General features: G+C 44.1%; 1 protein-coding gene across 1 annotated transcript; it reads right to left on the bottom strand.

The window, feature by feature from the left end:
• Positions 1–1,216: 1,216 nt before the first annotated feature.
• Positions 1,217–16,458, bottom strand: Havcr2 (hepatitis A virus cellular receptor 2). Its single transcript, XM_042671412.1, has 7 exons — positions 16,203–16,458; positions 14,789–15,127; positions 13,912–13,986; positions 8,291–8,334; positions 5,556–5,682; positions 3,640–3,676; positions 1,217–1,463 (listed from the first exon to the last, which is right to left on the bottom strand). The coding sequence occupies exons 1-7, from the start codon at positions 16,255–16,257 to the stop codon at positions 1,310–1,312; spliced, it is 831 nt and encodes a 276-aa protein (XP_042527346.1). The 5' UTR covers positions 16,258–16,458; the 3' UTR covers positions 1,217–1,309.
• Between the last annotated feature and the right edge of the window lie 6,050 nt (positions 16,459–22,508).

Here is a 22,508-nt window from a genome sequence, read left to right on the forward strand (position 1 = left end):
AATGCACAGGTCAAGCTTTCTCCATGAATGGAGAAGCTGGCGAAAGAGATTTCACTCTGAGTGTTCAAGGGTGTTCAAACACATGCTGAGTGTGTTGTTGCAACACACGGCACACATACTTCCTTTCTCACAAAGGTGTCATCTTTTGGAAATCCTGGAACCTGCTAAGCTGGTGCTCCACTGCTTGAGCCCCCCCCCCCCCGCCCCCCCCCCCCCCACAGCCCTGTTTTTTGATGGTTACTTTCAAATTAAGGTCTTGCAAACTTTTTGCCCAGGCTGGTCTCAAACCATGATGTTCCAGATCTCAGCCTCACAAGTAGCAAGGATTACAGATGTGAGCCACTAGGTACAGCACTCCGGTACAGAGTCTTTTTGGTGGTGGTGGTGGTGGTAGTGGTGGGGCTTGCTGGGCCTGGGTGCTGTCTCTCAGCTCTTCAGCTCAAGGCGAGCGCTCAACTACTTGAGCCATAGTGCCACTTCCAGTTTTCTGGTGGTTCATTGAAGGTAAGAGCCTCACAGACTTTCCTGCCCAGGCTGGCTTTGACCCACAATCCTCAGATCTCAGCCTCCTGAGTAGCTAGGATTATAGGCATGAGTCACTGGCACCCAGCACAGCAGTCTTTTTAACTATAGCTAACAGTGTATGGTGGTGCCTACTGTTGGAGAGCCAACACTCAGAGAAGCATGAACATAGAGATGCAGAGGAAACCTTCATGATCACATGGTCCTGTTCCAGTCATTTCTTAACCTTTCAAGGATCAAAGATCTTTAAAATCAGGGTCCCTTTAGACTTCCTGTACCAAAACAAAACAAAACAAAAAAAGCAAAACAAAAGACATTCACCTATCTCTGCCAACAATATTCCCTCCATTTTCAGGAGCTGCACAGACATATCATGAAATCCAGAGTCCTCACAGCAAGAAATACTAACCTCTACTAAAGCTTATTTGAAGAAGTGGTGTGGTTCAAGTAGTAGAGCAGCCCTAAGCAAGAGTAAGAGGCCTTGAGTTCAAGCCCCAGTAGTAGCACAAAAAAAAAAACCTCCAAAAGCTTACTTGAACTCTCCTGTACATAACTGACTACCTAAATGGGGTAGCCCAGTTGGTGGAATTACACCTAAGTTCAGTAAGCATCACTGTTGAAGCCCCATGAAAGCTGATGTCCTTCAGAAAACAGAAGCATCCTTTTGGATGGCTGTGGATAGAAACTCGTCAGCTGATACATCCCCTAGTTTTATTCCCACTAGACATTCGAGGTCAAAATGAAGGGGTGCAACCAGTGGCGTTAAAGGGACGCAACCCGGCGGCCATCAGGATTGCCGCCTGTTACTGACATAGCAGTAATAGGGATCCTCGACTTCATACGCATTCTCCTCGATGGTGTAGACGTTTTCCTCTGAGCGCATCCTCTCTGCGGCTGCGTTTGCCAGCCCTGACGGAGGGAGGCTGGCCAGGGTGATCAGGCTGTGAAAACACCAAGTTACAACTGACTTAAGCATTTCCCCATTAACAGAGTTCAAGGTACAGTAAAAAAAAAGTCCTAGAAAGGCAGATAAAATATTCAGTGATTAGTGCTGGAAGGACAGCACCCAAATGAAGTTTTAGAAAAAGAAAAAGGAAAAGAAATGAGTAGAACATACTCATATTCCCACCAAGATTTGAGTTTGAACTCTGTTACTTACCTGCCTTATGACTTGGGGAAATTGCTTTTTAATTTTCTTTTCTTTTCTTTTCTTTTCTTTTTTTTTTGCTGTTCATGGGGCCTGAACTCTAGGCCTGGGCACTATCCCTCAGCTCTCCAGTTCAAGGCTAGCGCTCTACCACTGGAGCCACCGCGCCACTTCAGCTTTTTCTGCTTATGTGGTGCTGAGGAATCGAACCCAGGGCCTCATGCATGCAAGGCAAGCACTCTACCACTGAGCCACCTTCCCAGCCTGCTTTTTAATTTTCATTCAAGAAATATTTACTATGGTGCACACTGCTTCGTGCAACTGGAGATGTAGCAGTAAACCAAATGCAAAAGTCATACAGGTTGTATATTAATCAACTTTGCGCTTAGTCTCTCTCTCTTTTTTTTTTTTTTTTTGTCCGTCGTGGGGCTTGAACTCTGGGCCTGGGCACTGTCCCTCAGCTCTTCAGCTCAAGGCTAGCGCTCTACCACTTGAGTCACAGTACAACTTCCAGTTTTCTGAGTGGTTTATTAGAGATAAGAGTCTCAGGCTGAGAAAGTGGCTCAGTGGTAGAGCACTTGCCTTGCATGCTTGAGGCCTTGGGTTCGATTCCTCAGCACCACATAAGCAAAAAGAAAAAAGCCGGAAGTGGCACTGTGGCTCAAGTGGTAGAGCGCTAGCCTTGAGCTAAAGAGCTGAGGGACAGCACCAGGCCCAGAGTTCAGGCCCATGACTAGACCCCCCCAAAAAAAAAAGAGAGAGAGAGATAAGAGTCTCACGTTTCGTGCCTGGGCTGGCTTTGAACCTTGATCCTCAGCTCTCAGCCTCTTGGGTAGCTAGGATTACAGGCGTGAGTCATTGGCGCCCGGCCTGGGCTTAGACTTTATAAAACAGAAATTTATAACAGCCCAACCTTACAAGGCCACAGTAAGGAGTTCTTTAGTCACAGATGCTTGATGTATCATTGATGGTCCCAGGCACTGAGCCGGGCATTCAGCTGTCCATGTGAAGGACAAGTTCCCAGTTTTTTACGGAGTTGGCCATTGAGAGTAGAGATTAATTTCTACCCATAACATTAGTCACATAATTTCGCAAATAATGATTGGTGTCTGTCCACGTGACCACTGAATATTATATTTCCAAGTGCCAGCTCTCAGGAGGAAGAGTAGCACTAATCACTGAATATTTTATCTGCCTTTATAGGCCTTTTTTTACTCCACATTGTTTATCTTTATAATATATCATGTTTTACTTAATCTAAAATGCTTAGTGGTTCACATAGTATTCAATGATGGTCCTTTGTTTTTGAAATACATTGTATTCTCTCCATGTAGTAAAATGTCACTGACAGTGCAATATCTAATCACAGGATTATACAATCTATGCTTATTGGGAATGATATGTCTGCATATACATAGTAGGAGGGCTGTGCAAAACTCTTAATTCTCAACCCTGATTATATCTTTTAATCACCTGGAGAAATTTTAGAATAATGCTTGCTGAGGCCTGATCCCCCTAATTCCATCCCTGATTCAATTGCGCTGATACTGATCTTCATCAAGTGACAAGGTGATCCTGATATGAAAAATGCCCTGCTGAGCAAGAAAAGCTTTGCGAGTGGGCTCGGGTTCTCGTGTTCCCCTTGGTCACCCCAGAGTCCAGCTCAAACCTCGGAGAAGTAGGTGCTCAGTCCAGTGCAAGTTCATTATTCATTGAGAAACGTCCATTAATAGAGAGATAAGTATTTCTTAATATTCAGAAAACAAATTCTGTATCTTAACTTTGGAACTCAACTATCAGAGAATGAAAAACGCAGCTTGTAGAATCTTCTCATCAACTAGCCCTAGAGTATAGATGAAGTTGAGGCTCAGATCTGAAAGCTCCAGGTCAGCGCTTCTCAGAGCAAAGATAAAGGGACACTTTAGCGGGACCTCCAAACCCCCCTCCTCCTCTCCTTCTATTATGCTTACCTTAAATTTTGCAAGTTCCTTTTCCTATGAGAATACCCTAGGAAGAAGGGAAGATAAGTTAATATGAGCGGTCCCTCCACCCCCCTGTGTCCTGGGGCTTGAACTCTGCGGCTTGGATGCTGTCCCTGAGCTCTTTAGCTCGAGGCCAGCGCTCTACCCCTTGAGCCACAGGGCCACTTCCCAGTTTTCTGATGGTTAATTGGAGATAAGAGGCTCAGAGACTTTCCTGCCAAGGCTGGCTTTGAACCATGATCCTTAGATCTCAGCTTCCTTAGTAGCTAGGATTACAGGCATGACAATATGTGCTTTTATAAATGAGAGAAAAGGGGCTGGGAAGGTAGCTCAGAGGTAGAGCACTTGCCTTGCATGCATGAGGCCCTGGGTTCGATTCCTCAGCACCACATAAGCAAAAAGAAAAAAGCCGGAAGTGGCGCTGTGGCCCAAGTGGTAGACTGCTAGCCTTGAGCTGAAGAGCTGAAGGACAGCGCCCAGGCCCAGAGTTCAGGCCCCACGACCAGACCCAAAAAATAAATAAAATAAATAAATAGAGAAAAGACACGCGTGCATGTGCACACACACACAAACACATACCCCAAATGAGACAAGAATTGTGTAGGTAACTCTGGTGCCACCTTAAAATGAACTAAATTGAACTTTCAGTATGTATCTTAGTACTATGCTAGAAAACATTTAAGATGTTTTGTTCTTATCTAGCAAATAGTAGACATCTTCTATATGTCTGACATATCATTAGGAACCAGACACAAGGAAATTGTGAACCCTCACTTCGCAAAGCTTGCATTCTAGAGAAAGAAACAATAAAGTAGAGATAAATGAAATAATTTTACATTGTTTTTGCCTGTCCTAGGGCTTAAGCTCAGGGCCTGGGGCACTGTCCATGAGCTTGCTTTGCTCAAGGCTACCACTCTACCACTAGAGTCACAGTGCCACTTCTGGATTTTTCTGTGTAGGTGGTACTGAGGAATTGAACTCAGAGCTTCATGCATGCTAGGCAAGCACTCTACCACAAAGCCACATTCCCAGCCTCATTTTACATTTTGATGCAAATGAAAGAAAACAATCCCACACTAACGCAGAGAAGGTCATCTGGGAAACTCTGAGACTTTTAAGCTGAGTTCTCAAAGAAAAGAATGCATCAGCTGTCCGGAGCCCGAGGAAGAGAAAGAACCCCTGGTAAAGATCTTAGTAAGTGCTAGAGTGAGAAAGACCCCAGAGTCTGAGAGCAAGCTGAGAGCTGGGTCCTCTAGGAGCTTTGCAGTCATAATCCAGAGTGTGGATTTTAGTCTAAGATCTGTAGGAAATCACTGAAGAGAAGAGATACAATCAGACTTCTGTTAGGCTAGAAACCTTGCTCAAGTTGTAGAGCACTGCCCATTAACAAGAGGAACTTGAGGCCCTGAGTTCAAGCTCTGGTACTGGTACTTGTGTGCACACGCACACGTGCACACACACACACACTAAAAGACAATCTGACTTACGTTTTAATACCACTCTGGATAGAAAGACTAGACGGAGAATTAAAGAAATTAGAGAAATAGGGACATTGGTGCCTTGAACTAAAGTAATATTCAGAGTAATATAGAACTATGCAGGGAATGTGGCTTACTCTTCTAAGCTTACTTTCCTCCATTGTTAAGTGGAGATAATACAGCCCATCTTTTCCAATGGTGATGAGAAGGTATAAGTAAAACTTCTAGCACAGTGCCTGCCTGACATAGGAAGCATTGAATAGATTAGCTATTTTTTTACTGTTAGGGTTTAGAAGAATGAATGAGTGTTTAGTCTCATCACCTTTAAGAATGATTATAAAGTTACATCTTATCTAGGCTCATTTGGTCCCTACATGAATGTTTCTTATCAGAAGGAGAGAGAGAAGGCAGTGTTCAAGGACTCACATGTGAGAAGTAAAGCAACAAACATCAGTGCAAGAACCAGCCCAGCAGAGACTCCTGCTCCAACGTAGATGCCAGTTCTGGTGGTTGCTTCAGAATCTTGGAAATTTCTGGCCAGGGTGTGTATTTGCTAGGAAAACACAAACAGAAAATCAAGCTGCAAAAGTCTGGACATGCACTGTGTACTCAGCCAGTCACAGTACTGGTAAATCAGACCAGCCTGTCAACTGCCTCCCGGGACTCCCAGGACTATAGGAACCAAGAAACCACCCTCCAACTGCCTCCTTCCAGACTAGTCACAGACCACCAAATCCAACAAACAGAACAATCTCTTCTATGCTGTAGGTACAGGAGGGGCTCTTTGTCCCCACCCTACCCTCAAGGGTTTTGGGGTGAAGCCCTAGTTGTTCAGGACCCCCTGTGTTCCTCAGGGTTTGGAGAGTGTTCTGCATTTGGTGGTCTGCAGTGAAACCCCAACTTGCACAGAAACACAGTGATTTAAGAGCCTGGATCCCAATGCAAACTTTGCTGTCCAGAGCTCAGCGACCTTGTAGAATTATGGGTAAATTAAGGAGAAAAAAAAAGAAGAAAAAATGAAATGCTTAGCACAGGGCCTGGTATGTGAAAAATGTTCAGTCCATTGTAGTGAGCATTGCTAGTTCTCCAATTTCTTTTGTTGTTGTTGTTGTTGGTTTGTTTTGTTTTTTTGGGTCCAGTCATGGGGCCTAAACTCTGGGCCTGGGCGCTGTCCCTCAGCTCTTCAGTTCAAGGCTAGCACTCTACCACTTGAGCCATAGTGCCACTTCTGGCTTTTTTCTTTTTGCTTATGTGGTGCTGAGGAATCGAACCCAGGGCCTCATGCATGCAAGGCAAGTGCTCTACCACTGAGCCACCTTCCCAGCCCCTAGTTCTCCAATTTCTAATAACTGGGAGTTGCAAACACAAATCTGTTTATAAAATTTCAGTCTACAGGGAAGAGCTGAGGGACAGTGCCCAGGCCTAGAGTTCAGACACCATGACTGGCAAAACAAAAACAAAAACAAAAAACAAAACAAAAAAAATTTCAGTCTACATTCTGCCTTTAAGAACAATATCCAAGCCGGGTGCCTATGTCTCACGCCTGTAATCCTAGCTACTCAGGACACTGAGATCTGAGGCTCATGGTTCAAAGCCAGTCTGGTCAGGAAAAATCCGTGAGACTCAATATATATTATCTCCAGTTAACCACCAGAAAACTGGAAGTGGCGCTGTGGCTCAGGTGGTAGAGGGCTAGCCTTGAGCTGAAGAGCTGAGGGACAGTGCCCAGGCCCAGAGTTCAAGCCTCATGACCGACCCAAAAAAAAAAAAGAACACCCACTTTGAGACAGAAAAGTCAAGGAAATTAAATCTTGTGTTGATTCAACACACATTACTCTCCTGGTGAGGCTGGAGTCCTATCTGCCAGGCACTACCTATGAAGAACTGTGGGATGCCAGGCACTGGTGACTCACACCTGTAATCCAAGCTACTCAGGAGTCTGAGATCTAAGGGGCATAGTTCAAAGCCAGCTGGGGCAGAAAAGTCCCATGAGACTCTAAACTCTAATAAACTACTTTAAAAAGCTGGAAATGGTACTGTACCCAGGCCTTGAGTTCAAGCCCCAGGACTAGCAAAAAAAAAAAAAAGAGCTGTGTGCATACTTAATTGCAAAGAGCTCAGGGACAAACTCAAGTGGGAGACAGAGTCAAATTAATGCAGAATCCTGGAGGTCCTCAAAGAATCTGTTTGCTTCCATCTTTCTAGTAGTTTGTCTTTGCTCTGAGAACATTAAGATTTTGATTTAAAAAGTGTATTGCTTAATAGGTAAATACATAAATTCTTGGCTTTGAATATTCTTTTTTTTTTTTCGGTCAGTCACGGGGCTTGAACTCTGGGCCTGGGCGCTGTCCCTCAGCTCTTCAGCTGGAGGCGAGCACTCTACCACTTGAGCCACAGCTCCATTTCTGATTTTCTGGTGATTCATTGGAGTTAAGAGTCTCATGGATTTTGTAGAATGGGAACTTCTTTGTACAACTACTTAAGGATAATTTTAAAAAAAGAGTCTCATGGGCTTTCTTGGTTGGGCTGGCTTTGAACCGTGATCCTCAGATCTCAGCCTCCTGAGTATCAACTGGCTGAATATTCTTTGTTTTTGTTTTTTTTTTTTTTAGGTCCGGTCATCGGGCCTGAACTCTGGGCCTGGGCGCTGTCCCTCAGCTCTTCAGCTCAAGGCTAGTGCTCTACCACTTGAGCCACAGTGCCACTTCCGGCTTTTTTCTTATGTGGTGCTGAGGAATCGAACCCAGGGCCTCAGGCATGCAAGGCAAGCGCTCTACCACTGAGCCATCTTCCCAGCCCCTGGCTGAATATTCTTAATTGATGTCTTTTTATATAAATAAATTTAAGCCATTAAGTAATGTTTGCAAACTATCACATACGGCCAGCATATTAAATAATCAGGTTAAACATATTCTACGAGGAAGAGTCTCTGAACCTTCCACTGTGGTCAGATATGAAATTTGAGAAGAGGGACACAATACTGGTATACTTTCTTTACCATGGGCCAGGCCCTTCCTTCTTCCCATAGGCCCAATTGCTCAGACTTGTTATCATCTTTGTTTCAGCTGAGGAAGCTGCAGCAAAGGGAGGGTTTTCCCCAAAGACAGGATGGCACAAAGCACTCTGAAGACACACCCATACGCGTAGAGATCATTACTTACGGTCGTATTTTCATCACGGAGAGTGGGCAGAGTCTGCGTCTCTGCTACGCATGCACAAACAAAACACACAAAAGAAAGGCAAACAGCCAAGAGTTATTGTTTCTTTCTTCAGCGGTCAAGATGTCTATAACCCTATGTAAAATTCATTCTCAGCAGAGCAGCTCCCTCACTGTGATTACTGAAAGTTAGCCCCTTGGTACAAGGGTTTAGAAGAAGAAGAAAAAAACACAAGAAAATAACTTTAGATAGAACTCATTCTCCTCCATATTTTTCACAATAATTCATGGGGAACCCGACAAAGTTTAGTAAAAGCTCCCAAATCCATTTCAGGATGACTACATTTTTTTAACCTGGATGGTAATTCCTCTGCTGATGTCTTATAACGTGGAGATTTCTGCCAGAAGACCTGTGTTGAATGTGTAGTTTGTTTCTGGCCACCTATCCTTATTGTGTTCTACCACCATCCAGCAACATTGATAATATTCAATTATTCTATCCTCATTAGCCTTCAAAAAATCATTTTCTTGACAGTGTTTCACATTTACTCATCAGGAGAGTAATTTTAATTGGTTGCCTTCAAATGAAAATAGTAACTCCAGGTACAATCTATTAGGAACCAGGCATTGTCCAAACTCTTTTTTTTAGGACTTGAGCTCAGTCCCTGCTCTTCCAACTAAGCCACGCCTCCAACGCCCAGACATTTTTAATGAAGTAAAGTCAATTAAAGTAACTATCCTAGTGGAAGAATTTGTCCTTTCAGCAGAGAAAGAAACTGAGAGTGAGGGAAATGACTTACCCTAGGCCACTCAGCTTAGTGAGTAATAGACATGGCTTTCCTGTCTAGATGCACATGGCTCTAAACAAGCTGGCCTAACCCCACTGCCTTCACGTCAGCACTGGCACCACGGAGAAGGTCACATCGCTCAGCTGCACCAGCTGTCTCCCCTTTGGCTCATTTGTTCATCCAGTCAATGAATGTGTACAACACCAGACACGGGGGACAAATGGGATTGGTACAAGTGCTGGTCTTGGGGCCACTCTATTTGCACCTCAAAAGCAAATAAAGCTACATCTGCAATCTTAGGCTGAGATGTGAGGTTCATGTTTGGAAGCCAGCTCAGGCAGAAAAGACTGCGAAATTCCATCTCCAAGCCGGGTGCTGGTGGCTCATTATCTGTAATCTGGAGGCTGAGATCTGAAGATTGTGACTCAAAGCCAACCCTAGCAAGAAAGTCTATGAGACTCCTATCTCCAGTTAACCACCAAAAAAAAAACAGAAGTGGAGCTGTGGCTCAAAGTGGTAGAGCACTAGCCTTGAGCTAAGAACAGCTCAGGGACCCAGGACCTTAGTTCAAGCTCCACAACTGACAAAAAATAACAACAAGAAGGTGGCTCAGTGGTAGAGCGCTTGCCTTGCTTGCCTGAGGCCCTGGATTCGATTCCTCAGCACCACATAAGCAAAAGGAAAAAGGCCAGAAGTGGTACTGTGGCTCAAGTGGTAGAGCGCTAACCTTTAGCTGAAGAGCTGAGGGACAGCACCCAGGCCCAGAGTTCAGGCCCCACGACCGGACCCTCCCCCCCAAAAAAGAAAAACAACAACAACAACAAAAATAAAAACACCAAAACCCTCCACCTTCAATTAAGCAGTAAAAGGCTGGGCTGGAGACGTGGCTCAAGAAGTAGAGTACCAGCCATAAACAAGCAAGCTGAGTGAGATACTGAGTTCAAGCCCAGTACTAACAAAACAAAATGATAAATAATAAAAAAAATTGACTAAGATGCATTGTGTTTATGAGCTGATGTATTGAATTGAAACACCTCTGTACAACTACTTAAACAGATTTGGAGAAACTAAGGCTGCCTATTCATTTGGCACAGTTACTTTCTGAAACCTTCAAAGTCTAAATTCTTCAAGATGCATCAGGAGCTTAATTAAGTAGTAGTTTATCTATCTAAGGATTATGATATTATAAACACATGCTCTCAGGCTAAAATTATCTTTGGAAAAACAGTACAAAAGACATTGTTCCTTTGCTCTTACTACCTGAAAGCCATTTGAAGTACAAAAACCACAATGGAGGAACTGCTAGGTAAACATGTAATACTTTCAAGTGGAAGTCTAGCTTCTGCTTCCCTGTAATTTTCTTGTTCTCAATGGTAAGATTTTGTTGTTGTTGTTGTTGTTTGCCATGTTTGAACTCAGGCCCTCATGTTTGGTCAGCTTGTTTCTTAGATATCTACCAAATCTGAGCCATGCCTCTAGTACAGCTTTTGGCTGGTTATATTGGAGATGTTGCTAAGGACTTTTATCCCCAGGCTTTGAATCATAACCCTCTAGATCTCAGCTTCCTGAGTAGCTAGGATTACAGGTGTGAATCTCTAGTGCCTAGCTAAGACTGACTCCTGGTTTGTTTTGTTCTTTTGTTGTTGCTGTTGGTTATGAGGTTTGAACTCTGGGCCTGGGCGCTGTCCTTCAGCTTTTCATCTCAAGGCTAGCACTCTATCGCTTGAGCCACAGCACCACTTCCAATTTTCTGCTGTTTTTTTTTTTAATTGGAGATAAGAGTTTCATGTACCTTCCTGCCTGGGCTGGCTTTGAACCTCCATCCTCAGATCTCAGTTTCCTTAGTAACTAGGATTACAGGCGTGAGCCACCAACATCCAGATGTTCTTTTCTTTCTTTTTTTTTTTTGGGGGGGGGGGGGTCTGGTAGTGGGGCCTAACTCTGGGCCTGGGCGCTGTCCCTCAGCTCTTTAGCTCAAGGCTACAGTGCCACTTCCAGCTTTTTTCTTTTTTTCTTATGTGGTGCTGAGGAATCGAACCCAAGGCCTCAAGCATGCAAGGCAAGTGCTCTATCACTGAGCCACCTTAATTTCAACGTGCTATGAAAACATCAGTAGCACAGAGCACTGTCCTTGTCACAGCTCACTGTCAGCCAATGTGGGTGGGGGAGGGGGAAGAAGCTAGAGAATTCAAGTTCTGCCTGGGATGTGGGGAGCAGCAGGAATGGGATAAGGAGCCACGAGGAGGCCATAAAAGTTTATGAATGTAGTTGTCACATTGTAAAGTGCACTGAAACATAGGATGGGGAAAATGGAGCTAAAGGACCCCTGGAGGCCCATTTAGGTCTATGCAAAGAACCTATCTTTAGGTTCTTTGAAATAAAACAATGGCACACAACAGGTATCTGGTAAGACCTGGTTAGCCTATAGGGTGGCTGATTGATTCCTGCCTTCCATCCCTCACTGGTCCCACAAGGGACACTGGTTGCTAAGCACTAGAGAGCACCCAAGCATTGAGCCTTTAGACAAGTGAGGTTAATAGCTGCAATCATAGTTAAACTGTTTGGAGTGATTTCTACTGGCCAGATACTAAGCTTTGGCCTTTACATACTCTATCTTGTAGAATCTTTACAACAACCTTGTGACACTGGCATAGAACTGCCCTCCCTGTAGAGATGGAAAGTGGAGATTCAGAGTTGGAGCAACTTGCTAAGATCACAGAGCTAGTAAGAAGAGCTGATCTTACAACTCAATCTACTTGTCACTCAGGTACTTCACCATAATGTCTTCCTACCTTCTGATCTTACTGACATATTCTTTATTGCAACTAACCTGAACTGAGAATACACTACAATTAGACATCCTTTATTTAAATCTCAAAAGGTGTGATTGAAGCGATTGATGATATTATGAGATAGGACTTACCTGGTTTTTCTTGGGTTTTGGGTTTTGTGGTTACTGGGTTTTGAATCTGAGTCCTCACACTAGCTAGGTAATCACTCTACCTCTTGAGCCACACCCCTACTGTTTTCGGGGGGGGGGGGGTTGTTTGTGTTTTTGTCTTTAGTGTTTTGTTTGTTTGATGGTCGTGTGGCTTGAACTCAGAGCCTGGGCACAGTCTCTGAGCTTTTACAGTCAAGTCTAGCACTCTACTACTTTGAGTGACAAGGCCACTTCCAGTTTTCTGGTGGTAGTTGGAGACAAGAGTCTCATGGACTTTCCTGCCCACGTTGGCTTTGAACTTTGAGCCTCAGATCTCAGCTTCCTGAGTAGCTAGGATTACAGTCGCAAGCCACCAGTACCCAGCTTGTCTTTAGATTTTGTTGTTATTCTTCAGTTTTTGTTGTTATTTTGTTGTACGGGGTTTTGGAAATAGGCTCATACTACTCTGCCTGAGCTGGCTTCAATTCAAGATCTTCCTAACTCTGTCACCTGATTAGATGGATTTATAGGCAAGTACCACCATCTTCAATCTGGGTTGTCCTCAAACCATGATTCTCTTGTCTACAACCCAAAATGCTACATTACAATCATACACCCATAGGTTCAATGGACTTGCCTATGTTTAATCTCACTTTACAAAAAAACAAACAAAAACACAGAGCTCCAAAGACTTGGAAAGAGACCAGGACTCTGCCAACAAATAACATGAAATTAGCCTGTTTGGCCAGTATGAGCCAAGGTCTGCGTTTGCATGTGTGTGCACGTGCTCACCAGTACCAGGTCTTGAACTCAGGGCCTCATGCTCCCTCAGCCTGCTTGCTCACAGCTGGTACTCTACCACTTCCAGGCTAGCTTTTTCCTGGTTAGTGATTAAAGATGGAGTGGCACTGGCTTTGAACTTCAGTCCTCTAGGTATAAGCCAGAAATACAGGCATGGGTACTACTCAGGAAGCTGAGATCAGAGGATCACAGCTCAAAGCCAGCTTGGGCAGGAAAGTCTATGAGACTCTTATCTCCAACTACCACCAGAAAACCGGAAGTGGCCTTGTCACTCAAAGTAGTAGAGTGCTAGACTTGACTGAAAAAGCTCAGAGGCAGTGCCCAGGCTCTGAGTTCAAGCCACACAACCATCAAACAAACAAACAAAACACTAAAGACAAAAAAACAAAAACACTAGAGGTATGGCTCAAGAGGTAGAGTGATTACCTAGCAAGTGTGAGGCCTCAGCTGAGATCTGCTTTTTGGGTCCTTTTCACGAACTACATGAAAACTTTAGCTCTTCTTCTAAGGCCTAAATCTGAGGAAGCCAATGGGAAGCCATTAGAAAGGATCCCCAAATCATCTGCTCCAACCATAGCCTCCAATTTATAGGTCATATTACCAGCTGGAAAGTGAATCAGAAAATAATGAAGACCATGTCAGAAGTGTTTCACTAGATCAAATTTACTTCATATTCAGGTAAAGTAGAAGCCTAATTTCTTATGAAAGTCTTTTACAGGTAAAATCTTAGAAAAAGATTAAAGGACTGTATCTTTAAATAAATCATGGCAACAGTAGGTACTTTTCTTTCCTTATCTGGAAAAACACACGAATCCTCAAGTTTTGAGGGAAAGGGGGAGGCTTACTCAGTCAGGAACACACTCCCTGAAGGGGAAGCTGAGATTTAGGGAAGTGAAAGGTCTGGGCTTGGGCCATGGAACTGATGTGGGACTAACCCACGGTGCCGTTTCCCTGCTCAGGTGTGTCTCTATCACCTCCCTCACCTCCCACACTCCTGCAGGTGCAGGAGGCGATTCATGCCTCTGTATTTTAAACCATGCCTTCAGCTTTTACTCTTAATCACAATCCCCTGAGCGCAGATGCCAGCTACAGGTGTCTCCGAAACCCCAGTCTTACCTGAGCTGTGTCCCCCGGTGGTAAGCATCTGTGGAAGGGCTTCAGTATGTTCAGTGGGAGCAGAGGTGACCTTGGCTAATGTCAGAAACCAGTATTAGGCATGAGGCATTTCTGAGAGCAAGACAGCTTGTTTCAGGGAATCAAAGGGGCAGCAGAGATCGTGAAAGACAACAAATGGAGAGAAACATACCCTACGCTTCCAAACCCGTGTGGGCTCTGTCATCATGTGCCGGTGTCTCACACACTGCACATGTTGGACAGAGGTAGGAGTGCTGTAACCTGGCTAATGGCAGAAGTTGCATGTGGTCCTACTAAGGGCTTTACATGAAACCTTATCTTTCCAGTGCTCTATGTGGCAGGTGTTACAGTTTATAGAAGGGATCGCAGGGTTGAAATAACTTGCCCCTGGTTAGATAGTAATAGTTTAGAGGCAGAGATGGACTGGAACTCTGTCCCACCCATCTACAAAGTATGTGTTCTATCTTTAAGTAAGAACGTGCACCCCTCCCCCAGCCCCCATACCCGCGCATGCTCCGTGGTTTATGATCCTGACTGTACCCAGGGTACACTTGTGAAACAGAGTGGCGAGCCTGCCTTCAGAGACGCCCATCTCTCTGCTTGTGGCTGGGGACTGAGCATCCATCGTGGCTAAAAATTCTTCAGGTGACCCCTGGAGTAGTCAGACTTCCTGACCACAGTTCCTGGTCCTTCTTCCCATTCTGTGCCTCCCATCCATGAGTTTCAAAACACTAGACATCATTGGGCATCACAAAGACGGCCTGTTAAGCTTTGGGTCTTTGGGGCCTAACCCTAGGTCTGTTATTAAGGAAATCAGAGACCGTAACAATCCTGTGAATCTCAGGCAAAGGGGACTCACCTGGTTGGATGACCAGCTCCAGGTTGAATTTTTCATCATTCATTGGGCCTGGGATTTGTACCCGGCAGCAGTAGATGCCACTGTCAGCTAGAGTCACATTCAGTATGGTCAGGGACACGTCTCCTCTGTGAAACGCTCCCTTTAGCTGGTATCTGCTGGATTTCCGATAGCTCACGGTCCTCTCATCAGTGTTGAGGACCCCACTGTAGCATGAAAACGCAGGGCAGGACCCCCTGCCCCAGCACACGGGCACCAGATTGCCTGGGGTGGTGGGGGTATAGTTGCAGGGTAGATGGGCATCCTGACCGACCTGGGCTGTGTATGTTCCTTCCACTGACCCTGAATCGAGAGGGAAGAAAGCCCTAAGTGATACTAGTCCATTTCAGAAAGCCAAAAATAGAGCTTTGTAGAAAAAAGAGGAAACTGCTGTTGTTGTCCTGTTTGGAGATGAGTCACTATGCCAGTGAGTCTCAAACTCCAGAGGCATCAGAATCAACAGGAAGCCTTAAAATACCAACTGGGTGCTGGGTGTTACATGCTTGTGATCTCAGCGCTCTGGGGGCTGAGGAGGGAGGACATAGAGTAACAAGCCAGCCTGTGCGATAGGACCCCGTCTTGAAAACAAAAAACTAAACTAAACTAAACAAACCACTGACCGGAGGGCTCCACAACTAGACTTCGCTCAAAGTTGAGCCTGGTAAATTGTATGTCTAACAGTGACCCTCTCTCTCAGAGGCCGCACCCTAGAGAGAGCTGCAGATGAACAGTTCTCCATTCAGGGGAGGAGAGACTAATGGAAATTGACAGTGAACATGATGGACCACCTATCTACACTAGTTATCTGTCCAATCAAGGTCAGATAGCCAATGTAAGTCTCTCTCCTTATTCTCTCTCTCTTGCCTCTTCCCTTCTCCTGCATTTGAAACCACTCACAGGTTGCTTTGAGATTCACACTTACCTCCTTGGTAATGTATACCTACGTATACAATACATATGTACCGATATATGATATATATGTAACATATATATATATGTGTAATCGATATCTAGACACATATTCTTATGTAAAGCAGTCACACAGTATCAGAGGTGTAGGTAAAGTGACTCCCTTACTCACACTTTCCCATTTCCCAGTTCCCCTTCCTACAGCAGACATCTTTAACACAATGTCCTGTTCCCCCATATCTATACACACAAACAGAACCTAGAGAAACGGGTGCTGCTGCAGCCTCTCCGCCTCCAACCACAGGCGGGTCACATTTCCTCGCTGGCTCTTCCACGGCTGGACATTTTGGTTGCTCCCAAACTTGTGCTGTTATAAAACAGCACTGCTCTAGGGCGGCGCATGCTTGCATCTCTCCTGATCTGGGGGAAATGCCCTTCTCCCACTGTGACTAATCATGCCCACACTTACTTGTAAGCAGCAGCAGCAGCAGTAGCCCACAGTCAGAGGACAGGTGTGCCAACATGGGCTCTTCAAGAGGAAGAAAGTCAGAGGGCGGCTCTGTTCCAGCGTGTTTCTAGCGCTGCGGTGGAGCTGGGACTTCCTCTGGCGCGTTCTGTGCTGCCGTCAGGAGTGGCGGCCACCCCTCTGAATGCCAGCAGTGCCCACACCAGGACGTCCTCACACTGCCAAGTCCAGAGTCACACTGAAGGAAACCCCAATTCTATCACACCCCACCACCTCACATCCTCTGAATATTCTGATATTTGCCCTGTCAGAGCAACAAAGAGGAAGTCGTATTTCAGAGGTAGAAATGTGTTAGCCAAGGAAAACAGAGAGAGAGAGAGCTCTCTAGTACCCCAGATGACGCAGGCCTGAAACCGCCTGTGTGTGAATTGGGCTGGTTAACAAGGAATTCTATGCTCTACTCAGCCCAGCAGAGCCCCTTAAGCAACATACACGGCGCAAGATACTTTGTATCTGTCTTAGGACTGGGAGCTGGAGAATAAAACAATGGATGTATGTTCCTCATCTGGACATTTCCACCTCAAGCAAGAGCCCAATTCTTATTCTCTGTGTGTGTGTGTGTGTGTGTGTGTGCATGAGTGCGCACGTGCGTGTGAGCCAATACTGGGGCTTAAACTCAGCGCCTCGTCCTCTCACTTTGGCTTTTTTGCTTAAGGCTGGTGCTCTACCACTGGAGCCACAGATCAATTTGGGCCTTTTGGTGGTTCATTGGAAATAAGAATCTCATGAATTTTGCTGCCCACGCTAGCTTCAAATCTCAGTCCTCAGATCTCAGCCTCCTGAGTGGCTAGGATTATGGAGGTGAGCCACTGATACCTGGCCTATATTAGTACCTTACGTTTAAATTTTTAGTTTGGTTGTTGATGACATATTGAAATAAAATTTATTCTTAAACATTTTTCCCTCATAAATTAGCAAATGCTTAATAAATTATCTCTAGGTTATATTACATTTTTCATGTTGACAATTATTTTTTGGAAAAAAACGATAACTTGGTTTCCTCTTTCAGGAACACTTGTATTTTTTGTACCATTCTGGTTAGGAATTCTAGCACATATTGAGTTAATAGTGAGCATCTTAATTTTACTTTTGTTTTCTATTTCTTGCATTTAAGAGCTGGGAAGGTGGCTCAGTGGTAGAGCGCTTGCCTTGCATGCATGCAGCCCTAGGGGTTCAATTCCTCAGCACCACATAAGCAAAAAGAAAAAAGCCAGAAGTGGCGCTGTGGCTCAAGTGGCAGAGGGCTAGCCTTGAGCTGAAGAGCTGAGGGACAGCGCCCAGGCCCAGAGTTCAGGCCCCAAGACCCGACTAAAAAAAAAAAAAGCTCTTTTACAAGTGCCTTCTGCACATCTGCTGAGGTAATGTTTCTTTTTCTTTGTTTGGGGATTAAACGCAGCATCAGGCTTGCTGGACACTCATTTGGGCCACACCTTCAGTTCTGACTTTTCTTCTTGTTTTGTTGCATTACACAAAATATCTACAAAAATGCTAGGTTTTATGAATTAATATTGTTTACCTTTTCTTAGGATAAATGTAGATTGGCAATAAAAAATATTACCTTTTTAAAGATTTACCTACTACTGGTATCAGTTTCTTGGTATTTGTTTCTACTGCTCTGAAAAAAGGAACTGGGAAATGTTTCCTGTTTTTCTCTTCCCTGAAAAAGTAAGTCTGTTTAAGATTAGTTTTGAGTGTGAGTGAGTGTGTGTGTGTGTGTGTGTGTGTGTGTGTGTGTGTGTGTGTGTTTTCTGGCATGGTTTGCCAATGGGGCTAAACCTGAAGTTTTCTTTATGTGATGCCTTCTGATCCGCTTTCTTTTTAATTCTTAGAGAATTATTCATGTCTTATTCTTTAAAAAAGTATTGATAGTTTGCTAAGTGTTTGCCTACTTTCTCTAAATTTTCAAATGCTTTAAGATAGCTACCCAGTAACATTTTGCTATCTTTTACAGCCTATAACATCTACAGCAACAACTCTGTTCTGTTTCTGTTAGCAATTATTTGCCTTGGTGCCCCCGGGTCATGCACACTTCAACTCGGCTGCTGTACCTCAGCTCACAGCCCTCAGATCACAGTGGCTCCAGAAGGTTCACATCATACTTGGCTCCTCCCACCCTCTCAGATCTAGTCCTGCACAGAGGATTACTGGGTCTGAGATCTGTATACGTTGCTTGGGGCAAATGAGTTTCAGAAGGAATTAGGGTGGGTCTCTCTCATTCTCAGCATTACTGGAGTTGAGTACTCCAATTACCACAGTTAGGGAGACAGTTTCCATGGCAACTAATAAGACAACCAAAGGCAGCCCAGGCTGATAAAGTGAGCTCAAACTCTGGCATTTACGGTGATATTTTCATTGTTGGTTTAGTGTTTGTTGTTTGTTTTAGAGATACCCCTACACAGAAGACTGGCCTAGATTGCCACACAGCCCAGGCTGTGCTGGGACTCCTGATCCTCCAGCCTCAGTCCCCAGAGTGCTGGGATTATAGGTAGTTCCACCACACCTAGCTGCATTCTGAGTGTTTTCCAACAGCAGCCAGCTTTGATTCAACTGGGTTTGATTATCAACTGGGTTCTGCTTTAGCACTGAAGTACCATAAGTTAGGGTGCCACTAGCAGTGTCTCTGGATGCTTCCTTTGAGGCCCTTAGTTACAGCTTCTTAAACTTGAGACAAGCATGCCACCTACTGGTAGCATCACCACGTTGTGATTTGAAAACACCTTTATTGCTAAATGTAGGTAATGTGTTGTCAGAAAAAAAATATCTCTCTGAATACTTGTATCAGAACATCATTGTACCCTATGTGTATAGTTCTCAATTAAAAATAAAACTTAAAGGTGGGTGCCGGTGGCTCATGCCTGTAATCCTAGCTACTCAGGAAGCTGAGATCTGAGGGTATACTTTGAAGCCAGCCTAGGCAGGAGAGTCTGTGAGACTCCAATTAGCCACCAAAAAGTCAGAAGTGAGCTGTGGCTCAAAAGGGTAGAGTGCTAGCTTTGAACAATAAAAGGTCAAGGACAATGTGCCGGAGCCCTGAGTTCAAGTCTCAGGACTAGTACAAAAAATAAAACTTAAAAAGAGAGTAGGGTGGACACTAGCTAATCTTTTAATAGCCTTATAAGTACTCTTCCCCAAGTTGTGATAAATGCTTTGTAGTTATTCATCTAAGAACAAGCCTAGGGCTGGGAAGGTGGCTCAGTGGTAGAGTGCTTGCCTTGCATGCATGAGGCCCTGGGGTTCAATTCCTCAGCACCACATAAGCAGAAAAAGCCAGAAGTGGTGCTGTGGCTCAAGTGGTAGAGCACTAGCCTTGAGCTGAAGAGCTGAGGGACAGCGCCCAGACCCAGATTCAGGCCCACGACCAGCAAAAAAAAAAAAAAAAATTAAGAACAAGCCTGTCACTTTTATTTGTGAGATGTATATGACTATCTTTGTGGTAACATGGGGTTTAGAAGCCATCTACCTAGATCACAACCTACCAACCAAATTGTCCTTTGTTGATTTTATGTTCCCACAGATAAGAATGATTTTTTAAATGATGAAAGAAAAGCAAAGAATGTTTCCCAAAGACTGGAAATTACTGAAATTCAAAGTTTGGTGTCCATATAGTCAGCTGTAGTGTGGCAGTGTTCATATTTATCTATTTCTGTGATTAATCCTGAGCCATAAGGGCTGAGTGGCTGCAACAGACACTACACCAATTTCAATGCCTAAAATATTTACCACTAACTGGATTTACAAAGAGCTCCAACCCACAATGGGGAAGATGGAGAATCCCATTAAAAAAAAAAAAAAAATCCCTGCTTCCTGATCTACAGTCCACCCCAAGCAAACCATGGATTTGAAGATTTCCTTGTAAGAAGGGCTTTAAATCTGGGGGCTGGTGACTCACATCTGTAATCCTAGCTATTCAGGAGGCTGAAAACAGAATTGCAGTTTGAAGCCAGCCCAGGTATGGAAGTTCCTGATACTCTTATTTCCAATTAGCCACCAGAAAACAAGAAGTGGAGCTGTGGCTCAAAGTGGTACAGTCCTAGTCTTGAGCAGAAGAGCTCAGTGACAGCACCCAGGCCCTGAGTTGAAGTCCCACAACAACAACAACAAAAGAAGAGTTTTAGGCATATTACAGCTACAAGTACAAGATCCCCCAAAGATAAGGAAGTGTAAGCCAACATAGAGAACCTGAATGACTTTAAAGGGAACCCATACTTTCCACGTGCAAATCTATTTCTCCTTTGGCCAGTAGCACATAGTGAAAACGTGGGTGTTTATGGCTAAATCGTGGAGTTTGCTGTTGGACTTCACTATTCACTTACCCGCATGACTTAGTAACAACATGAACAAGAAACCCATTCTTTGTTAAGAATGGAACTTGAGAGAGCTCAGGCTTTGAAAAGAAAGGTGTACTTTTGTTCTGATTCATCCACTGACCAGTTGCATGACCTTGGCTAAGTCACAGAACTTTCTGGCTTTCCAAATCTCAGATAAATCCTTCTATCTGCTTCTCTAGTTATGCCTCTTCCCTCGAGATTGTAGCCACACAGCCTTTCTCATCCAAATGATGTCATCTTCTTATTTCCTTAGGAGACATTTGCACTTGATGCTAACAGGGACCCCTGGGACTAGAACAATGCTTTTCTCAGCTGGTTAATTAGCCTCTTTTTTTTTTTTTTTTTAAAGTTTGTGTTTGAGAGGTAACCTCCAGCCAGTGGTAGGCACAGATATACACAGCTCACTACCTAAAATGAATGGTTCAACCTACAACCTGTCAACCTGAATGAAGATGGAAATGAAAGTGGTAAGCATTCAGTAGAAACGAATGGTACTTCCAATTTTGATCTTTTCTCAGACAGTCAAGAAGCCATGATCCATCCCCTTTCAATGCCTCACTGAAGGCTACTGTACACATTCTAAGGTAGGACAGCTAAGCTATGATGCTGGACAGGTTAGGTGAAGCAAATGCATTTTCAATTTGACCTATTTTCAACACTTAGGAACAGCAGTCATCAACTCTCTACATTGCTTAAAATTGTGAAGACAGGAAAGCTAAAAGGATCTCAGGGGTCCACTAACAAGGCACATAGTCTTTCTGGCCTCACAGTTTTGTTGACCAACTTAACTCTCCAATCCTATAACATATGCATATCCTTTTCAACAAATTCATCTTTCAGCTTCAATGAGTTCAAGTAAGGCTTTTTGTCATCTATCAAGCAGTAATTCAGTATTTGGAACTCAGGTCAGAACTCCAGTCCCCAAGATGGAATCTGAGCTCTTCAGAGTTTACCCAATGTCATTTCAAAAATGACTCTCTGGTGATTCTTCCAGATGTTTTTCTCTGGGGCATTTTGGAAAATATTCATTACAAGCAGGTGTTGGAGAGGTGTATTTTAATCCTTACAAAACTGAAAGGCCTTTGTCTTCTATTAGTGTATTTGAAGTGTACAAAATGGTAGGTTTCTTTGTGACACTTTCAAATGAAAGATCAGATGTAAGCCTTTAAACTTGTGACAACTGTCAAGACCATGAATGCTTTTTCATTCCACGGGAGGACTGCGTTCACATCAGAATGCTCTAAGAGACGTCAGCTTTCACTCACTGCAAGATCAGATCCTCCGGAATTCAAAAGGAAAGATGCCCCTGGCATTTTACCTGCAACCCATCCCCGCCACTTATCCACTTAAAATAACTGCTGTGATTCTATGATGCTCACTGACTTCATTTCTTACATGCAAAGGTTTTAAGCCCACACTGGTTTCATATCTCAGCCCAACACCTTTCCCACAAGGTTATGAGTAAAGGAGGAAATACACAATTTTCTTTGGCGAGCTGCTCAAAAACACTTGCTCAATGGCAGGAAGGGGTACTCCTCAGTTCAATTTAAGATTAAAGGACCCTGGACTGTGTCCTCTGGACTCCAAAGGTCCAAACCAAACACATTACAGAAAAAGACCTGGCCACAAGCAGCCTATCTGCTGAGAACCTGCTTGCACAAAGACTGCAACTGCAAGATTTGTGGGGGCAAAGGTTATGCTTTTCTCAAAGAACTGGCCTGTAGTCATTTTAAACTGAACTTTCTCAGCTCCTTGACCAATGAAACCTAGTAAAGCAAATCCTTTGCTAGAAACCAGGGACTGAAGGAAGAGTCTAAAGTGGACATCTAGGAAATACCATTTCCTCTATTAGTGATTCTTAATTTCGAGCTTGTAAAGACAGATTCCTGGATGATACCTCTAAAGATTCTAGTCAAAAAGT

The sequence above is a fragment of the Dipodomys spectabilis genome, unplaced genomic scaffold (genome assembly GCF_019054845.1).
Source record: "Dipodomys spectabilis isolate Male_0828 unplaced genomic scaffold, ASM1905484v1 ptg000621l, whole genome shotgun sequence".
Lineage (NCBI taxonomy): Eukaryota > Metazoa > Chordata > Mammalia > Rodentia > Heteromyidae > Dipodomys > Dipodomys spectabilis.

Excerpts from the sequence above, each read along its gene's own strand:
- Havcr2 (XM_042671412.1), bottom strand. The coding sequence starts at position 16,257 with ATGTTGGCACACCTGTCCTCTGACTGTGGGCTACTGCTGCTGCTGCTG. Across the intron at positions 15,128-16,202 it reads GCTGCTGCTGCTGCTTACAA|GGTCAGTGGAAGGAACATAC; the intron begins GTAAGTGTGGGC and ends CTCTCGATTCAG. Across the intron at positions 3,677-5,555 it reads TGTTGCTTTACTTCTCACAT|GGTATTCTCATAGGAAAAGG; the intron begins GTGAGTCCTTGA and ends CCTTCTTCCTAG.